Source organism: Rhinatrema bivittatum, chromosome 4, assembly GCF_901001135.1.
Source record: "Rhinatrema bivittatum chromosome 4, aRhiBiv1.1, whole genome shotgun sequence".
NCBI lineage: Eukaryota > Metazoa > Chordata > Amphibia > Gymnophiona > Rhinatrematidae > Rhinatrema > Rhinatrema bivittatum.
In genome coordinates this window covers 218,183,006-218,203,250 of record NC_042618.1, presented here as the reverse complement: position 1 = coordinate 218,203,250, position 20,245 = coordinate 218,183,006, and the positions used below count along the sequence as shown (strand labels likewise).

General features: G+C 41.2%; 1 protein-coding gene across 4 annotated transcripts in view; it reads left to right on the top strand.

Moving 5' to 3' along the window:
* Window positions 1-20,245, top strand: part of CHPT1 (choline phosphotransferase 1) — a 79,387-nt gene that overhangs the window by 17,874 nt on the left and 41,268 nt on the right. For all 4 annotated transcript variants that reach the window (XR_003856409.1, XM_029599710.1, XM_029599711.1 and 1 more), the window contains exons 2-3: window positions 15,013-15,160; window positions 18,320-18,461. Coding sequence is in view for 3 of the 4 variants with exons in the window: in XM_029599710.1 (XP_029455570.1) it covers window positions 15,013-15,160; window positions 18,320-18,461 (290 nt within the window). In the remaining variant the exon portion in view is untranslated. The remainder of the gene's footprint in view (window positions 1-15,012; window positions 15,161-18,319; window positions 18,462-20,245) is intronic.

Sequence of the window (20,245 nt, the reverse complement as noted above, 5' to 3'; positions counted from 1 at the left end):
AAAAGGCGAGAGGGGGGAGGGAAGAGGTGATGAGTTATCAGATAAATATATCCCAAAAAATGAAGGGAATAAAAAGATTGAAAGAAAAATTAAGGTAATATGTGTCAAGTGAGCGGAATTGGAATAGTATGTGTCAAGTGGACGGGGTTGAAGAGGTGGAAACTTCAGTTTTGTTGGTAGAATACTTAGAGGAGTTATTAAATGCATGTTGAAAAAAGTATGTTTTCAGAGCTTTTTTGAAATGATGAGGGTTCGATATTAGACGGAGAGGATTGGGTAAAGAGTTCCAAAGAGATGGTCCTGCTACTGAAAATGCTCTCTTTCTGGTTATGTCTAATCTGGCCTGTCGTGGTGAGGGAATGTCTAGGAGATTTTGAGTGAGTGATCTTAGATGTCGGGTTGGTTTGTAAATACGAAGTAAGGTGCATAACCAGGTGGAGGAAGAATTATAGATTAGGCTGTGAATGATTGAGAGTATTTTGTATTTTATCCTGTATTTTATGGGTAGCCAGTGAAGAGATTGTAAGATAGGAGTTATATGATTGCGAACCGGGGTACCAGATAATAAGCGAGCTGCACTATTTTGGACTAGTTGTAGTGGGTGAATTGATGAATCGGGTAGACCTAGGTAGAGTGCATTACAGTAGTCTAAACCAGAGAAGATAAGAGATTGAAGAACAATTCTGAAATCACGATAGAAAAGAAGAGGACAAAGTCGTTTTAAAAAGTGTAATTTGTAAAATGCTTTCTTTGTTAGGGAGGAGATTTGTTGTTTCATAGATAGGTCTGTATTTATAGTTACACCTAGATTTATGGCATGACGAGTTATTGGGATAGTTGAGCCGTTGAAAGTGAAATGAGATGGAGGGCCTATGAAAGTATCTGAGAGATGTTAAGTGTACTAGTTCAGTTTTTGATGGATTGAGTTTCAAACGGTTATGGGTTAGCCAAGAGTTAATGGTAGATAGAGTGAGACTAACGATAAAGTATCGGACCAGGAAGTTTTGAAGGGGACAAGAAATTGAATATCGTCTGCATAAATTTTAAATTGTAAGTTGAGTGAGGATAGGATATGACAAAGCGGAAGAAGATATATATTGAATAGTATGGGGGATAATGATGATCCTTGGGGAACGCCAGATGGAATTGTATAATGAGTAGAAGATTGGTGATTGAGGGCGGTCTGTAAGAAAGGATGAAAACCAATTTAGTACTGTACCAGTAATGCCTATTGCTTGTAAACCTGAAATGAGGATTTGATGATCAACCGTATCAAACGCTGCTGAAATATCCAAAAATACTATGATATATTCTGTGTATGAGTCAAATGCCCGAAATAATGTATCGAAAGTGGATAGGAGAAGTGTTTCTGTAGAATGTCCCTTTCTGAAGCCATGCTGATTGATGTGAAGAATATTATTTTCAGATAAAAAATCGGATAGTTGACGTAATACTGCAGATTCTATTAATTTAGCTAATGATGTGAGTGTGGCAATAGGTCTGTAGTTATTGAGGTCGGTTGTGCCTTTTGTCTTTGATTTTAGAATAGGTAAGATAGATGTTTTTTTCAGATTATGTGGAAATTGTCCTGTTTCTAGTGATTGGTTAACTAGATTGCTAAGAAAGGAGTATGCATGATGACCAATAGCTTTAAAGAAGACAGTAATGTACACAGGATGAAGTTTGTTCTTATGTTTTGTTTTGTTTTTTTACTCTAGGTGCACAGCCATGAAAGCATTTTGTAGTTAACCTGTTTTGGCTGGGTAAGCAGATAGAGTTGGTACCATAGAAGCTGACTTTTTAAAAATGATTGGATACGCAGTGAAGGAATTTGCTCAATATTGGGTGGGTACTCAAGCACCCACTGCACCTATGGTTGGTACAAAAAGAATGTAAGAACATAAGAACATAAGAAAATGCCATACTGGGTCAGACCAAGGGTCCATCAAGCCCAGCATCCTGTTTCCAACAGTGGCCAATCCAGGCCATAAGAACCTGGCAAGTACCCAAAAACTAAGTCTATTCCATGTTACCATTGCTAATGGCAGTGGCTATTCTCTAAGTCAACTTAATAGCAGGTAATGGACTTCTCCTCCAAGAACTTATCCAATCCTTTTTTAAAACACAGCTAAACTAACTGCACGAACCACATTCTCTGGCAACAAATTCCAGAGTTTAATTGTGCGTTGAGTAAAAAAGAACTTTCTCCGATTAGTTTTAAATGTGCCCCATGCTAACTTCATGGAGTGTCCCCTAGTCTTTCTACTATCCGAAAGAGTAAATAACCGATTCACATCTACCCGTTCTAGACCTCTCATGATTTTAAACACCTCTATCATATCCCCCCTCAGTCGTCTCTTCTCCAAGCTGAAAAGTCCTAACCTCTTTAGTCTTTCCTCATAGGGGAGTTGTTCCATTCCCCTTATCATTTTGGTAGCCCTTCTCTGTACCTTCTCCATCGCAATTATATCTTTTTTGAGATGCGGCGACCAGAATTGTACACAGTATTCAAGGTGCGGTCTCACCATGGAGCGATACAGAGGCATTATGACATTTCCGTTTTATTCATCATTCCTTTTCTAATAATTCCCAACATTCTGTTTGCTTTTTTGACTGCCGCAGCACACTGAACCGACGATTTCAATGTGTTATCCACTATGACACCTAGATCTCTTTCTTGGGTTGTAGCACCTAATATAGAACCCAACATCGTGTAATTATAGCATGGGTTATTTTTCCCTATATGCATCACCTTGCACTTATCCACATTAAATTTCATCTGCCATTTGGATGCCCAATTTTCCAGTCTCACAAGGTCTTCCTGCAATTTATCACAATCTGCTTGTGATTTAACTACTCTGAACAATTTTGTGTCATCTGCAAATTTGATTATCTCACTCGTCGTATTTCTTTCCAGATCATTTATAAATATATTGAACAGTAAGGGTCCCAATACAGATCCCTGAGGCACTCCACTGTCCACTCCCTTCCACTGAGAAAATTGCCCATTTAAACCTACTCTCTGTTTCCTGTCTTTTAGCCAATTTGCAATCCACGAATGGACATCGCCACCTATCCCATGACTTTTTACTTTTCCTAGAAGCCTCTCATGAGGAACTTTGTCAAACGCCTTCTGAAAATCCAAGTATACTATATCTACCGGTTCACCTTTATCCACATGTTTATTAACTCCTTCAAAAAAGTGAAGCAGATTTGTGAGGCAAGACTTGCCCTGGGTAAAGCCATGCTGACTTTGTTCCATTAAACCATGTCTTTCTATATGTTCTGTGATTTTGATGTTTAGAACACTTTCCACTATTTTTCCTGGCACTGAAGTCAGGCTAACCGGTCTGTAGTTTCCCGGATCGCCCCTGGAGCCCTTTTTAAATATTGGGGTTACATTTGCTATCCTCCAGTCTTCAGGTACAATGGATGATTTTAATGATAAGTTACAAATTTTTACTAATAGGTCTGAAATTTCATTTTTTAGTTCCTTCAGAACTCTGGGGTGTATACCATCTGGTCCAGGTGATTTACTACTCTTCAGTTTGTCAATCAGGCCTAGCACATCTTCTAGGTTCACCGTGATTTGATTCAGTCCATCTGAATCATTACCCATGAAAACCTTCTCCATTACGGGTACCTCCCCAACATCCTCTTCAGTAAACACCGAAGCAAAGAAATCATTTAATCTTTCCGCGATGGCCTTATCTTCTCTAAGTGCCCCTTTAACCCCTCGATCATCTAACGGTCCAACTGACTCCCTCACAGGCTTTCTGCTTCGGATATATTTAAAAAAGTTTTTACTGTGAGTTTTTGCCTCTACAGCCAACTTCTTTTCAAATTCTCTCGTAGCCTGTCTTATCAATGTCTTACATTTAACTTGCCAATGTTTATGCTTTATCCTATTTTCTTCTGTTGGATCCTTCTTCCAATTTTTGAATGAAGATCTTTTGGCTAAAATAGCTTCTTTCACCTCCCCTTTTAACCATGCCGGTAATCGTTTTGCCTTCTTTCCACCTTTCTTAATGTGTGGAATACATCTGGACTGTGCTTCTAGAATGGTATTTTTTAACAATGACCACGCCTCTTGGACATTTTTTACTTTTGTAGCTGCTCCTTTCAGATTTTTTCTAACAATTTTTCTCATTTTATCAAAGTTTCCCTTTTGAAAGTTTAGCACGAGAGCCTTGGATTTGCACACTGTTCCTTTTCCAGTCATTAAATCAAATTTGATCATATTATGATCACTATTGCCAAGCGGCCCCACCACCGTTACCTCTCTCACCAAGTCCTGTGCTCCACTGAGAATTAGATCTAAAATTGCTCCCTCTCTCGTCGGTTCCTGAACCAATTGCTCCATAAAGGAGATAGTTGTTGAGTTTAAATATTTCACTGCTGTGGTATTTTAATCCTGAGGAATCTGGTCAGACTATAAAGTACTGCATGCCGCCTACCTGCATTGAGAACAAGAGAGCTATTTTGCTAAACCAGTTAAATGAACTTTGTTCTGCAATGCTGTTTGCTTAGGACAACAAATCCTTTTGCACTTTTTTTTTTTTTTTTTTAAAGATTCAGCATCCAAGGCCAGCTTCAGATACTAGAAAATCAATCTGCTCTGAGCAACTGCTGTGTTACTTTAACTTGGATTTTTTTAAGGTCATGGGTGTTTTCCCTCTCTAGGCTTGTCAGTATAACAGCATAGCTCAGCCAAGTGATGTGCTGAGCAGCATGTTGTTCTGAGGTTGCTTTTAGAGAAACAGAAACATGGTGATTTGCTTTTCCCAGCAGGTGTTATCCTGTGGGAAATGCATTGAATCTTGTCGCAATTTTCAAATAATATAATACAAGCATATTTCTGTTTTAAGCGTTATTAGCCTTTAAGCATAATATATTCTACATTGCCAAACGTACCACAGTGAGTTGGCCAAGTGCAATAATTGATTTGCAGTAACTTGGCTATTCTGAAAATATGATAACCTGTTTAATAAGCATTATATAAAATTTTAAGACATGAAATGAAGGTTAGCTATGTTGCATCTAACAAAGACTTCCTTCCTCTCTACAGCCACTACTTAACTTCTTTTGCTCCCCCGGGGTAGAGCATCCTGACTGGTCACATGGACTAGTCTAAACATGCTGCAAACTTCACCCTAAATGATTGCACAGTTAAAAGATGATGTCTGCTACTGTCACTTGTATCTATGCATCCAGTAAAGGAAGAATCACTTTTGTCAAAGCGCCTGTCGGTCAGAATGACTAGAGTTCCAGCTGTATGAGTAAAAAAAAAATATATTTTTGTCTTTTTTTTTTTTTTTTTTTAACTGTTGGGCATGTTTTAGTGTGTCTGAGGAACAGCTGGAAGTTTCCAGGACTTCTCTGCTATAAACTTTTAACTTGGCATATTTTTATACTGCACTGAGCTGTTCGTAAGTCACAGTATCTCAGAAACAGTTTGCTCTGCACACAGTTTACATCATTGGAGAGTGTCATACGCCATGCATTGCTAGCAGTCCATGTGTGTGTGGCAAATGAACCTTTGACTCTGTCCTCAGAATGATTCTGGCAGATCCAAAATCCTGGATAAATGTAGCAAACAACCAGTGTCTCTTTTTCCCTGTTGAGATACAACTCCTATAGGTGACTACCCACCTTCCCTGGTTCAATATGTGATTTTAAAATATCAAATGCAGTTATACATGTTTGGAAATCCTATTACAATTATTTTAGTTGATTTATATTCCGCTTTTCAGACACTTCAAAGTGGATTACATTCAGGTACTGTATGTATTTCCCTGCCCCCAGAGGCTCACAATCTAAATGCAATCATCCCAAAATGAAAGTAGAACAACTCTTAATAATATAGAACTGTAGGGCCGTGCACTTTTGTGTTCAATTTGCTTCCTTCTGCAGTGCCACATCAGAGTTGATCTATGACCTTTCCCCTCACTTTCTCACATCTAAGGATCCTCTGTGCCTGTCCCAGTCTTTCTTGAATCTGTTTCTGTTTTTGCCACATTGGAACTTAACTTCCACCAGTGAGAGCGGTGGAAGTGAGCTCTAGTGTGTGATCTTGCAGGATCACTGGGGGGGGGGGGGGGGGGCTTACCAGCCGACCACCTCATTACAGTGGGACCCTGACCGCCAGGGGTGCCATTTAGCCTCGTGATGGTCCTGCCTTCATCTTCTCCACTGGGAAGGATTGTTCCAGCACCCTTTTGCGCTCGATAGTAAGCTTGCCATTTGAAGTCTACAGCGCAGCGATAAATAAGGTGGGAGGCTGCCCTTGTGATAATAGTGCCATCCCAAAGGTTGTGGAGCTGGAGTATGCAGGCTTCTCTTCATTAATTCATTTTCCTTCTAGAAGGATAATTAGTTAATAATGAGTTTGTATAGTGTGCTTTTATAAGTGTGCGTGTGTGTTGTAACTTCGGTCCATTTTATAAATATAACTAGCCATTTTTGACTGCGCATTTTGGAATCACCTTGTGACAAACTCACAAGGGCACAGGGTAGAACCAGTGCTAGCAACATAAACATTTTATTTGTTACATGCCTTTCCACAATGTACTGGAGGCGTGGTACAACGATTTGCGCAGTCTGTGATGGCTCATTACTTCTTGACCACATCCGAGGTATGTGCCTTTATCTCACTCAGCTGGAGTTCTCGGACTAATGATATTATTAATGCCTTTATTGCAGTTTTAAATATTCTTCCAAGCTTGGGCTGGATTTTCAGAACTATATACTACATGCGCTAGGGCTATTTTCTTTGTGTGACCCATGGCATTGCCTTTTTAAGGCCTGATTTTCAAAAGCATTTACATGTATAAAAAGTGATTTTTTTTTTTTTATCTGCATGAAAAGGCTTTTAGAAAATTGGCCCAGGGTTGTGGGCATAAATGTAGGTGTGGAAGTGATGACACGTAAACTTTTACGCACTCTAGAAAGAGGTGTCACCTGGGGGCGGAGTTACATTTATGCACATACTTTGAATTTTCAAAAGTATGCATGTAAATTTGCCTGTGCACTTATGCATGCTCCCAATCAGGCATAAATGTGTTCATGTGAATGTTGCAGTGGGCTCTGCGTACACTCCTGATTTTTGAAGCAGATTTTCGTGCATTTAAGTCCGCTTTGAAAATTCGGGCTGAAGTCGCATGTACTTTCTACACTCTGACTTTAGCCCTACACAGGTTGTTATAAAATTACTCTTTTAAAGAGCTGGGTTTTTTTTCCTTCTTTGGTTTGTAGACAGCAATGTGGAAATTCATAGCAGATTACGTTAAGTCAGGCAGTATGATCTAAAAGTTTCATTTTAATGTAAATCAATTTTCCCTTCTCTTCTCCCCCCCCCCAATAAAAGAGAATTAAAATGTAAATTTATTGTCAGATTAATACCAAAGTTCTTTATCTTTTTACTGCCATTTTTAAAATTATACCTGGAATGCTCTAAAGAGAGGCATCTCGACAATAAAAGTATTGCGCATTTGATGTGAATGATTATAGTTTAATTCCATTTAGATGCTGAGACTGGGCCTATTAGTTGGGAAGGGAAAGATAAAAATGCCCATATTATAATGTCAAATGTTTTCAAGCAACAACAAGCACCAGAAAAAGGGGAAAAACTCAGAAAAGAGGAAAGATTGCTCATTGCTTTTGTAAAGATGTACATCTTCAAGCCTGACAGCGTGCCCACCTGACATTCAAAAGGAGGCCGCCCGGTCTTCTAATCAATCTGCGGTCACAGTCTTTTTTTTTAAAAAAAACCTCTGTTCTTCTTTTGATATGTTGTCACAGTAATTAATGTATGTTTCACTTTCTTCAACACTCTCAATATATAAACTCAGCTCACTATCAGCTCGCGTTTTAAATCACATGTTATTTCTTCAGCTCAGCTCGACAACCGGCCGATGTTTCGCAGAAGACTGCTTCATCAGGAGCTGTAGATCTTAAAGGTCCATTTTTCATTAATATAAATATATCACACCGCTCCATACATAAGAACATGCCATACTGGGTCAGACCAAGGGTCCATCAAGCCCAGCATCCTGTTTCCAACAGTGGCCAATCCAGGCCATAAGAACCTGGCAACTACCCAAAAACTAAGTCTCTTCTATATTACCGTTGCTAGTAATAGCAGTGGCTATTTTCTAAGTCAACTTATTTAATAGCAGATAATGGACTTCTCCTCCAAGAACTTATCCAATCCTTTTTTAAACACAGCTACACTAACTGCACTAACCACATCCTCTGGCAACAAATTCCAGAGTTTAATTGTGCGTTGAGTAAAAAAGAACTTTCTCCGATTAGTTTTAAGTGTGCCACGTGCTAACTTCATGGAGTGCCCCCTAGTCTATTATACAAAAGAGTAAATAACCGATTCACATCTACCCATTCTAGACCTCTCATGATTTTAAACACCTCTATCATATCCCCCCTCAGCCGTCTCTTCTCCAAGCTGAAAAGTCCTAACTTCTTTAGTCTTTCCTCATAGGGAACTGATCCATTCCCCTTATCATTTTGGTAGCCCTTAGACGTTCGCTTCGCTTATCTTCCCAGTGTTTGTTGGAAATACCCTGAGTAAAAGAGATACATTTAACGGAATCAAGAAACTGTATGTTCAGGGTTGTAGGCCCGACTTTGTAGAATGACCTTCCAGAAAATATAAGGACAGACAAGGATTACATATGGTTCAGAAAAATCCTTAATGCCCATTTTTTTATCATGGCCTTCTAGTCTTGAACTTTCAGAGTGCCCTAATGAAGTCTTAGGGGGTCATCAGTTCAGAGTTACTGTATACAAGATATATGTAATGGATTTTGTTTTATTTTGTTATAGAGTATTTCTGTTATAATTTTGTCTATTTTGATTATGCATCTATTTAACTTTTGGACATTTTTATTTATTAATTATCTAATTTCAAGAAATAAAAACCTCTAGGTGGCATATAAAATAAACTATTTACAACAATCAAAGACAAAAAAAAACCCAATCTGTTAGCAAGACAGTCACAAAACTAATTAAAATCACAATAAAATAAAACACTAAAACAAAATGAGGCCAATATTCAGTAGGCTATTTAGTGCACAAGTTATCCAGCTAAGGCCTAGATTCATCATTTTGCTATAAATTTTGCAAGAATAGCGCCCTTGATTTAAAGAAGAAAAAAAAAAAAGGGCATGGTTAGGGTCATTTTCCAGATAATGCAATGCATGCTATTTTACAAGAGAGAGAGAGAGAGCCTCTTATATAAGTAAACTATTTATACCACTGTAAGAGGGGCAACTCGGGGTGAAGTTCTGGTGGTGGCCTTCATCAAGCTAGGTCGAGAGCACATTGTACAAATCTTATATTTGTGTACCTGTCATCACTCCAAATCACAACAAATCTTCACTGATGTCCAATGTGCTGTTCGTACCTCTGACTGTGCATGTAAAACTGCCCCCAAAACCTAGGCCACCACCAACCACCTGGATATTCAGTGGCATAAATGTCCCACTTAATATCTCTTATTAAAGTTATCCGACTAACAGTGGCCATCTAACTTTAAGCATAACTGAATAGTCTTTTGAATATAAAGTTTTTCAGCTATACTTAGCCGGATAAGTTTACACATAGCCAGCTGTGTTCAAAAAAATATAGCCAGTTCAGTAGTGATGCAAAGTTTAAAAAAAATGAAAAAAGATTGCGGGCCTACAGACCCTAACCACACACCCCCCCCCCCCCCCCTTCTATTTGAGCTCCAAAGGCTCAGACCTACAGGGACGAGCCTGCCGCCTCTCCTCAAATCGGCTGCATCTTAATTTAAATAAATAAATACATAATAGGGTCAGGGGTCAGTGCCTCATCCTCTCCCCACCCCTTGCTCCCATTTTTATTTTAAATAGGTTTCTTTCCAGAGCCTTCCCATCCCTCGTACCTTTAAACTGAATTTTTCATGTGGCCAGGATCACGGCAGTGTCCTACTGCAATTGGTGCTAGGCAGAATTATAACCAGATAACTAATTTAGGCCTAGATTCATCAAAACACTATAATTTTTGCATGCATTCCGCCCACGATAAGAAAAAGGGGCATGACTATGTTTTTAGAATTACCACATTGCATGCTACGTTAGCGCTTCACATAGGTAGTTTAACGTACATCGCGATAAAGTTTCTCCTGGTTGTGTCCCCTACATGTATATGGTTGAAGTACCTGAAAGAAATGAACGTCTTCAGAAAAATAGACAGATTGTTGGTATCATTCAGCAGTCCCCAGAAAGGGCAAGCAGCATCCAAAGCCACATTAACCAAATGGATTAAAGGAGTAATAGCTGTGGCATACATGCTCATGGGCAGGCAGATAATGGAAGGTCTGTGAGTCCACTCTACTGGGGGGGGGGGGGGGGGGCAAATAACTGCATGGATTGATGCATCCTTAATGTCTCTGGATAAAATCTGTAAGGCTGCCACATGGAACTCTCAGCATTCGTTCATGATATATTACAGGTTGGATGTGGAAGCCAAGGTGGACTCTGCCTTTGAAGCGGGACTCCTGAGGACAACCTTGTCTTCCTCCCACCCCAGCGAGGGGAAGCTTAGGTAATTCCCAAACATAACGACTGGTCTAGCAGGATGATAATGAAGGTTAAACTTTACTTAACTGATAATTTTCTTGAGTCCTGTTAGACCAATCCAGTTCCCACCCAGGAAGACAAGGGTGATCATGGGAACTAATAACTTTATGTGAGGTAGTGCCCTCCTCATTCTGCTTATTTCTACCACTTCCTAGTCTTATCTCTGGACTCATTCGAAGTGGTTTTTAGTACCCCGAAGTATGTGTTTGCAAGGATGTGGTATTAAAGGGATTTCTGGTGGTTACATTGCTTTGACAGTAGGCTACTGGTATTTGCCAGTGATGTCATAAAAGATATGTGTCTTTTGTCTCCATCCACAATGGAAGAGGGAAATCCCATACGTAATGACTGGTCTAGCAGAATTAAATTAAAACAAATTATTAAGAAAGTATAATTTAACCTTCTCCTTAGTTCTGACAGTCCTGTCTTCTCCATCTCCACTGGGAAGGCTGTTTTTATATACATCTATTTGTTTTTGAAAATATATAACCTTCAGACCAAGGCAAAATTAAGCCTTCATTGTCCACACATCACAGCAACTTAGCCATTTTCATGACTGGAATGAATAGTGCTGCAGGGAGTCCTGCCATTTTCATTTTGATATTCTGCCTAAATAGGGTGTACATTTGTGTCACTTTTCAGCTACTTTTTCTTGCATCGGAGGGGACAATTTGTCCTGATGTACAAAGGGAAAACATTTTTAAAAAAATCTGGAGGATAGTGGATACACTACCGACAGGGGATGCTTGCTGAGATATTCAGACAGGTTAGGAAATGAAATTCCTGAATGCATACAGAACATTGAGGGATGTACAGCAGAGCAAGTTAGAAATGAAAATGTTGGAAAGACCATAAATTACACTGGGCAACAAATTTTCACAAAAGTCATGTTACAGAAATGAAATTAGTCAATTCTTATGCATTTCCATGTGCTAAACATGAATGTGACTGTGAAAATGCAAAATTGGCTCTAGTTTTTTTGTAATATGCAATAATATAATTACATCTTGAATTGTATGCCAGAAGTAGGAGACCTACAGTTAATAACATTTGAAAAATGAAGTCATAGACTACGTCTTAGATTTCTTTGCTTGTCTCTTGCACACCTGTTCAGGAGCATCTCTGCGGAGTGTCCAGCAGTAGTCAGCCAGCATGAATATTTCAAATGCTCACCCTTTCTGACTGGGCTTCATATAGGACACTGCTGACGTCAGCTTACTCAGCAGCAGCATGGCAGTAGAACTGCATTGCATCAGAAAATGATGTAATAAACTCTGGATGATGTGTGCATGATGGTATTATGCAATATGATGCAATATTACATCATTCTAGGCTTATTTACAGTCCTACTGGATAAATTTACATGACTAAACATAGAAAGTGAACTATATTAAATATCTTCAAAACGAGAGCCAATAAACTTTTCATGGTCATATTCGTGTTCAGCACATCAAGATACTACAGAGTAGGACCTTTTTAGGTCAGTAACACTTTCATTGTTGCCCAGTGTTATTTCATTATTTATTTATGAATAGCCTAGCAAACCTTCCTAAACGATGAACAATTTACATTCATAATCATATAAAACCACTTACATTAAAATAATAAAATCAGACATGATATAAAAACAAACTACTTAAAACCTTAAATTCAATAAAAACAGACAATACAAAAACATGCCCTGAGATGTAAAACAATGCATTAAATGACTCTTATAAAACCTGCAATGGAGCTGGACTCTGTAAAAACTGCTGCCATACTGCATGATTAGCATTCCTTAAAACTATTGTGAACACACCCTAAACATGGAAATCTATACATTCCAAGGATAGTAACAGCCTGTTGGCCTGTAGTGTGGAAATATGTTAAACTCCTTGTGATACGATGGGGAATGCCAATCAAGCATGGCATTAAGAAAAAAAAATCAACTCTAAAATAGAGCATATGACTTAAAAGAAAAAAGGGAAATTCACTTGACAGTTAAAAACCCTTGTGATCACCCTTTTTTTTTTTTTTAACTGAGAACTGTGTTTAAAGGTTTTGAATGTTCAGCCTAGATAGTCTCTTCCATCATTATGCATCTGCTATGATGCCTAAGGGAATGGCGGTAAATCAAAAGCAAACAAAAAAAAAAAAATCCAAACAGATCAGGTTGCTTACTGGTAGCATCACGATGATATATTGAGCATGAATGTAGGTTGGAGAATTGGATTCAGGAAAGACGGGGAGTGGCTGAAAAAAAAAGTGCACACCTTTTTTTGTTTCCAAAGTCGAATTATACAACAGATACAAAATATAATTAAAAAAAAAAAAAGGTGACTCAGAAATTGGAAACAGAGATGCCCAAATTTTCAAAGGCCTGCGTGTGGCCGGGCCATGCCATGCGCATTTTAAAACGGGCCCGGCCACGAGCGTAAACCTTGCTTCGTGCGCAAGTGCCAGGCCTCTCCAGGGAGGCAGGCTGGGGGGGGGGGGTGGACCTGGACAGCGCCATTGTATGCTGACCCGGGGAAGCGGGCACCAGCAGCCGGCCGACGGGCGTAACGTGCTTCTGCTCCGGTGGAGCAGTAAGTAGAAAAATTTAAAAAAAAAAATTGGGGTAGCTAGGTAGGTGTTAGGGGTCGGGTTGGAGAGGGGAAGGAAGGTTAGGCAGAGTGTTAGGTAACTGGGGGAGGCCTGATTGCATCGCTGCATGTATCAATGGAAAATGTGGTCCTTCTCCCTAGTGCGCACACCCGCCCGCCCACAGGGATTTTAAAATATGGCGACCATCCGATTTTATAATATGGGTGCCGGGAACCACGCACGTGCGCGTCTTTGAAAATCAACCCCAGAGTCATATAGTCAAGAAACACGTACAAGTATGCTAAAGTGAATATTTTGGAGAACTGGGCGTGCCTCCGTTTTAATTGCAGTCAATATAATTTAATACTGCCAGAGCCAAATTAGAATCTTCTGCCTCTAATCTAGAGCTTTCCAAATGATTTATATATTGCTAAAGGTACTGATTATATTAACTGCTAGATCTACTCCGATTTCTATTTAGGGTCATTTAGTTACTCTTAGACAATTGATGGTAACTGGGGGTTGCAGTAATGCACCTGGCATGGCTGCCTTGTACCTTATACACAGATACACCCAATGACAATCAAAACATGACAAGAACATACTGGAAATCAATGGCTGCAAAGTTTATTAGATTCGTATCATGGAAATCTTGGGCACTTGAGCCTGCCTACAGGCTGTGCCCTTTTTTGCCCATAGAGGAGGTGCCAAAAGGCCCATGTGATGACATGTATTGGTCTTCCAAGGTTGGCATATGATCAGCAGTGCCTTCTTGAAGCTGAGCTGTTGAGAAGATGGGCCAGACTAGGCAGGCTACTGTGAAAGCAAGACATCTGGCCTCCTCTCCTATCGTCAGCAGAGTATGACCTGTCAGGTGTTTTCTATGCCCAATCTGCCTGCTCCATCTGCTGTTGCGCCCCTGGGTATTCTGCTCGATTGGCCTAAAGCCACAGCTCAAATCACACCTTCTTGCTCGAGCCCCCTCTTACCCTTCCCCAAGATCTAGAGGTCATTGACAGTATGCAGGAGGTGGAATGGGCAGGAACAAATTAGAACTGGTCCTGGGACAAGTGGAGAGAGAAGATGAAAGCCAAGGCTGACCCTTTTTTTTAAATTGGTGTTGATTTACCCTCTCTAATGATGTTAGTATGCCCTGGTGTAGCCAATTCTGGGCACATTGACATAATTGCTGACAGACTGGTCATGCTCCCCTTCCACATCAGCATGCTCCGTGATGACCCGTCGTGCCCATGTCATCCAGACATGTTGGAGGCCCCAGAAGGACATGTGCTGAACACAGGACCATGTAGCAGGTGCCATAATTTGGCGGAGAGGTTGATTCCCCTTCTCTGCCCCCTCCCCCAACAAAGACTGAAGATGAGCTGGTGATAAGACCGAGGCAGACCCTATTTAGGTTTACAGGCAGCATCTGTGCACTCTAGTGCAGCAACTGGCCATTTCTGCTTTGGCTTGTCCTCCCAGTTCATGATGTCAGATAATGGTTGGTCAGCGACATGAATAAGGACTGAAGGTATAGCAGACAATTCATTTCTATAATGTGACTCTCTGTTGCATGCAGACACTTTTTAAACTGGCACTTCCTGGATGATTTGCATAGAGTAAGTTAGTAGCTAATATCGTTGCTTTATCAGGAAACATGCTCTGGTGAAATGAAACAGAAAAGAGCCCTTTACAACCACTTAGCCTGTAAATTCATCTCTGCCTCTAGTGTTAAACTGTTTTGTGATCCCAATGCTTTGAAAGTTTTAGTGGTAACTTCCTGGAACTATTAAAATAACCACTTCTGTTTTTTGTTTTTTTTTTGAAGGCACCATTTTGGACATTTCTTCTGTGTGCTGCAGGACTTTTTATTTATCAGTCACTGGATGCTATCGATGGCAAACAAGCCAGAAGAACAAACAGTAGCTCCCCTCTAGGAGAACTGTTTGACCATGGCTGTGACTCACTGTCCACAGGTAACCAAATATTCATTCATTTATTCCTTCTTCTGACTTATCCCAGCCTTTCTGATGCTTGCTCAAGGCGAGAGACAGCATAGCATATAAGCAGTACAACGAAAACACATTTATTTATTCCTTCTTTTCTATCTTCCCCCCCAAAAAAAAAATTCTTGCGCAGGATGGAGAACAATAAAATACATGATGGCAAAGGTAGTAAAAACGGAATATAAAATGTCAGAAAAGAAAGAATCTTAAAAAACCCCCAAAATGATCAAAAGTAAAAAATATAAATATCTCCATGCAAACCAGGAAAGTGTATATAGTCAGAAAGAAGATCAGAGCATCCTTATGTCCTCAGCTTTCTAAAAGCAAGACCAAAGAACCTTTCTTCTGTTTAATCTCCATTGCTCTAAAAGACTTCCGGAAAGCGAGAGAGATTTAACCAGAGTACTTTGGAGCTTGTGTTGGGCCTGTCACATGGAGAGAGAGATCTCTTTTCTGGCTATCCGGGTCATTCATCAAAATGTGTTATGGTGCAAATGCCAATTTTTTTGGAGGAGTTTGGGTGAGATTTAATTAAATGAGGGGAATTATCGCACCGTGCGATAGCATAACGTATGCTATTGCATGGTTTTAATGCCTTTTTTCCTGGTTTTTCCAAAATGGCCATAGCGCAATTTGCGATAAATTTTTGGAATTGCGTTTTGGCCATTTCTGGGGGAGAGTGGAGTGGAGTAGAGAGAGAGAGAGAGAGAGAGAGAGAGAGAGAGAGAGCTTCTGGGGAAGGCCCAGGGGCAGATTGGCCTATCGGGGGATCGGGCATCCCCCGGTGGGCCAATCGCTCCAGTCGCGTGGTCTGCTATGCACGGCCGTGACAGAGCCGTGCTCGGCAGACCACGTGATGTGTCCTGGGCGGCGAATACCCGGGCCTGTCCGACATCGTGAATCCGCCGCTGGGAGGGCCTCACTGTATACACCTTTTTATATCTCTATAGTTGGGCCATCTTATAGGTCGAGGTGAAGTGTTGGTGGTAGTTTCGGGTTTAGGGGCCAGTTTCGCATGTAGAGTGAGATGTATGAACAGCACAGAACACCTTGGTGAAGATTTGACATCATTTGGAGTGAGGAAAGTCTCATAAAGATGAAATTTTGTACTATGTTATCTCGCCCTTTCTTGATGGTACCCTGTTATAGAGTCCATCAAGCTAGGGTACAGAACATAGTAGAAAGTTCATCTTTGTGAGACTTTCCTCACTCCAAATGACGTCAAATCTTCACCAAGGTGTACTGTGTTGTTCATACATCTCACTCTACATGCGAAACTGGCCCCTAAACCCTAAACTACCACCAACACCTCACCTTGACCTATTAGATGGCCCTCTTATAGAGATTTAAGTACTTTACTACTATGAGGGCCTTGTAGATAGACTGTCTCGCTCTTTCTCTCTCCCTCTCCCTCTCCCTCGCGCAAGATGCAAAAAATAGGGATTATCACACGGAGCACTAAGTTTACCGCACCACGCAATACTACCGATGCGAAGCAGTAATTCAAAAATTTCCATAAACATGCCCCTTTTTGTTATTGCGGGCGTTAACAATGCGTTAGTATTACTTTTTGATTAATCTAGCTGTATGTTCCTTATGTGACCTAAAAAAAACTGGTGCACAACCAGGCTTTGCAATCATTTGTATTTCCTCCAAGAAAATTTTTTTTCCTTTTAGCCTCCTGACCTTTTTTGTTAAACTTTTGAACAGCTTCTTTCAGAGAAAACGGGTGCTCAAGCTCAGTTTTAAAATTCTAACTTTAGCGCCAAGTAAAGCGGAGCTCCTGGCTAGCCCCAGCTTCACATTTTCCACATTGCAAATGTGACAAAGTGGACACTGTCCTCAAAAGCTCATGCGTCAATAAGTTGGGTAGTCCATAAGGTGCCACCCGACTCCTGTCATTATTTTAAATAGTGTCACCAAAGAACATCTGTTGCAGGTGAATGAGGCCCCTAGTTTTCTGTGACAGCTCTGATGGATGAAACCATGTCTTGTTAATGCTCTGGCAGCCAAGAAACCACCGTTCAAATATTGCTTCTCCTACTGATGTTCCTTGTAACCTTCGATACATTGCTTCAGATATGCACTTGGACTGAGAGCTCTTAGCAGGGATTTGTTGTACTTTTCATGAAATTCGTTGTAAAGCTCCCTGGTTTGAGGCATTTATAAAAAAAAAAAAAGCTGAAGTAAATTAAGTCAGTGACAATTCTGTGGCACGAGTGCAGTATAAATCTGCCCCATCTGTTGTCATTTTTTTCAGTGAAAACTCATTGCACTTGGAAGAAGAGGTTTCTTTTGCCAATATTTTAAAATGCTTTTTCTGTTTGCTTTGGATTTACCGCCATCCCCTTAGGCATCACAATACAATGAGAGACATTTCAAATAGAATTACATATGCAACACTGAATCAGTACACACAGTATATCCAGCAAGAATCAATGGAAAATCATATGCAGCATTAAATAAATATTTATTTGTTGCACTTATATTCCACTACATCAAACAAGTCCATCTGCGTGAATATTTGTTAGGAAGTCTTTCTTACTGGTGAAGAAGGGTAATACCAAAAGCATGGCGAGGCGCCTCTCCTCCCACCATACTGGCGACTGGAGGAACGGCCTACGTATTGCTGTGGTTATGGAGAGCCTTGCCGTTTGGTTTCAAGTGGGAAAAGAGCATTTTTGGGGATATGGGAATTATATCTCCAGAAGCTTTCACTGAAGACGAGTACTCAATTACTTATAGTTGGATTGTTTTGTCATTACAGGGTGGCTCCATGATTATAAAGTGAGGGGCAGGTAGTGGGTTGGGTAAAGAGGATGAGGGAGCGGAACAGGAGGATGGGGAGACCTGAAGGTGTGAGGCAGCATGGGTCTTCATTCCCAGCTGCCAGGGGTCTTCTGACAATTGGTCCCATCCCCTTTGTAACCAAGCCATCACAACCACCGCCCTTAGTAGGGAATGACAGGAAGTTGTTTGTTTTTTGTTTTTTTTTTACTTTTACAACATTACATACATTATTATACCATTAGTATCACAACACAGAGCATTTTTTTCTTGTTTTTGTCTTCATACTTTCTAAACTGTATGGTATTTATTGCTAACTCTACGGATCCGTCTTCCTTGCAGTGTTTGTGGCTATTGGAACCACAATAGCTGTTCGGCTGGGAACTAATCCAGACTGGCTATTTTTCTGTTCTTTTGTGGGCATGTTCATGTTCTACTGTGCCCACTGGCAGACCTATGTGTCTGGGACATTAAAGTTTGGAAAGTAAGTAAGCTTTATCTTTGAACGTTGGGATATGTTTGATGGATGTTAAGAAACAAAGCCAAATTTTGTGGAGAAAATGCTACACACTGGTTCACTTGGTACGTAATAGGTATACAGATATCACACAACAGAATGTGCGGTTGAACAGATATACACATCCTAGATGCACCTGAGACGTATGAATGTGGTGCAATGACCACACAACTTGGAATGCATAATCAAATAAAGGGAATGCAGGATTTTTCTGGACCTGTTTTGTAAAATCTAATGACAGTATCATGCTAAACACAGGGGTGTTAGACACTGTATGACAATGGCTAGGGTGTTTATTAAGATTGTTTTTTTTAAATCTGATTTTAATCTTGTGATGTTTTTATCTCTATTTATGATGTGCTGTATATTAAGTATGTTTATTGTTGTTGTCATACTATGTTTGTTTTGACTTATGAGATTTGTTATAAGAGAGAGTCTAGTTTTATTTGTTATTTAAATTTATATGAATGGAATTATGTAACCTGGGCCTTTAGTCTCCCATGATGCCACAGGCATAAGGGCTGCAACATCTGACCCTTACTGTAGATTGGCCATGGGAGACAAGAAACCAGACTGAAGCACAGCAGTGGTGGTGGCTAATCTCTCTCTCTTCTCACCCACACCCCTACCCATCCCAGCTTAAGGCTAGGAGGACAGGGGCTGCGTAACACTTTAGGCTGTATCTTCCTCCTCTGCTGTTCAGGCTTGAGTGCTGCACTTCAAACCATGCAGGATTGAGAGATGGTTCAAAGTGGGGCAGACTGGCTCATGCAGTAAAGGAGGGAGATGAGGCTCAAGGTGCTGCACTGCCATTGTCATCGTCCTAGCCCCAAGTGGGGATGGAAAAGGTGAGGAAGTGAGAATATGCAGGGGAGGAGGTGGGCATGAGTGGATGGTGGATGCAGGGGAAGAGAGTGGGGATGGGAACGGATGCAGGGCCAAGTGAGGGAATTAGAGGGGGTGTAGGGAGAGAGAGGATTGTAGCATAGTGGGGAGAGAGTAAGAGGATGGAATAAGAACATAAGAAAATGCCATACTGGGTCAAACCAAGGGTCCATCAAGCCCAGCATCCTGTTTCCAACAGTGGCCAATCCAGGCCATAAGATCCTGGCAATTACCCAAAAACTAAGTCTATCCCATGTTACCATTGCTAATGGCAGTGGCTATTCTCTAAGGGGCGGATTTTAAGAGCCCTGCTCGCCTAAATCCGCCTAAATCCGGGCGGATTTAGGCGAGCAGGGCCCTGCGCGCCGGTGTGCCTATTTTACATAGGCCTACCGGCGCGCGCAGAGCCCCGGGACTCGCGTAAGTCCCGGGGTTTGGCGAGGAGGGCGGGCCCGGTCGGCGTGGCGTTTTGGGGGCGTGTCGGCAGCGTTTTGGGGGCGGGCCCGGGGGCGTGGTTACGGCCTGGGGCGGTCCGGGGGCGTGGCCACGCCCTCCGTACCCGCCCCCAGGTCGCGTCCCGGCGCGCAAGCGGCCCGCTGGCGCGTGGGGATTTACGTCTCTCTCCGGGAGGCATAAATCCCTCGACAAAGGTGGGGGGGGGGGTTTAGACAGGGCCGGGCGGGTGGGTTAGGTAGGGGAGGGGAGGGCAAAAGAAAGTTCCCTCTGAGGCGGCTCCGATTTTGGAGCGGCCTCGGAGGGAACGGGGGTAGGCTGCTCGGCGCGCGCAGGCTATACGGAATCGATAGCCTTGCGCGCACCGATCCAGGATTTTAGCGGATACGCGTGGCTACGCGCGTATCTACTAA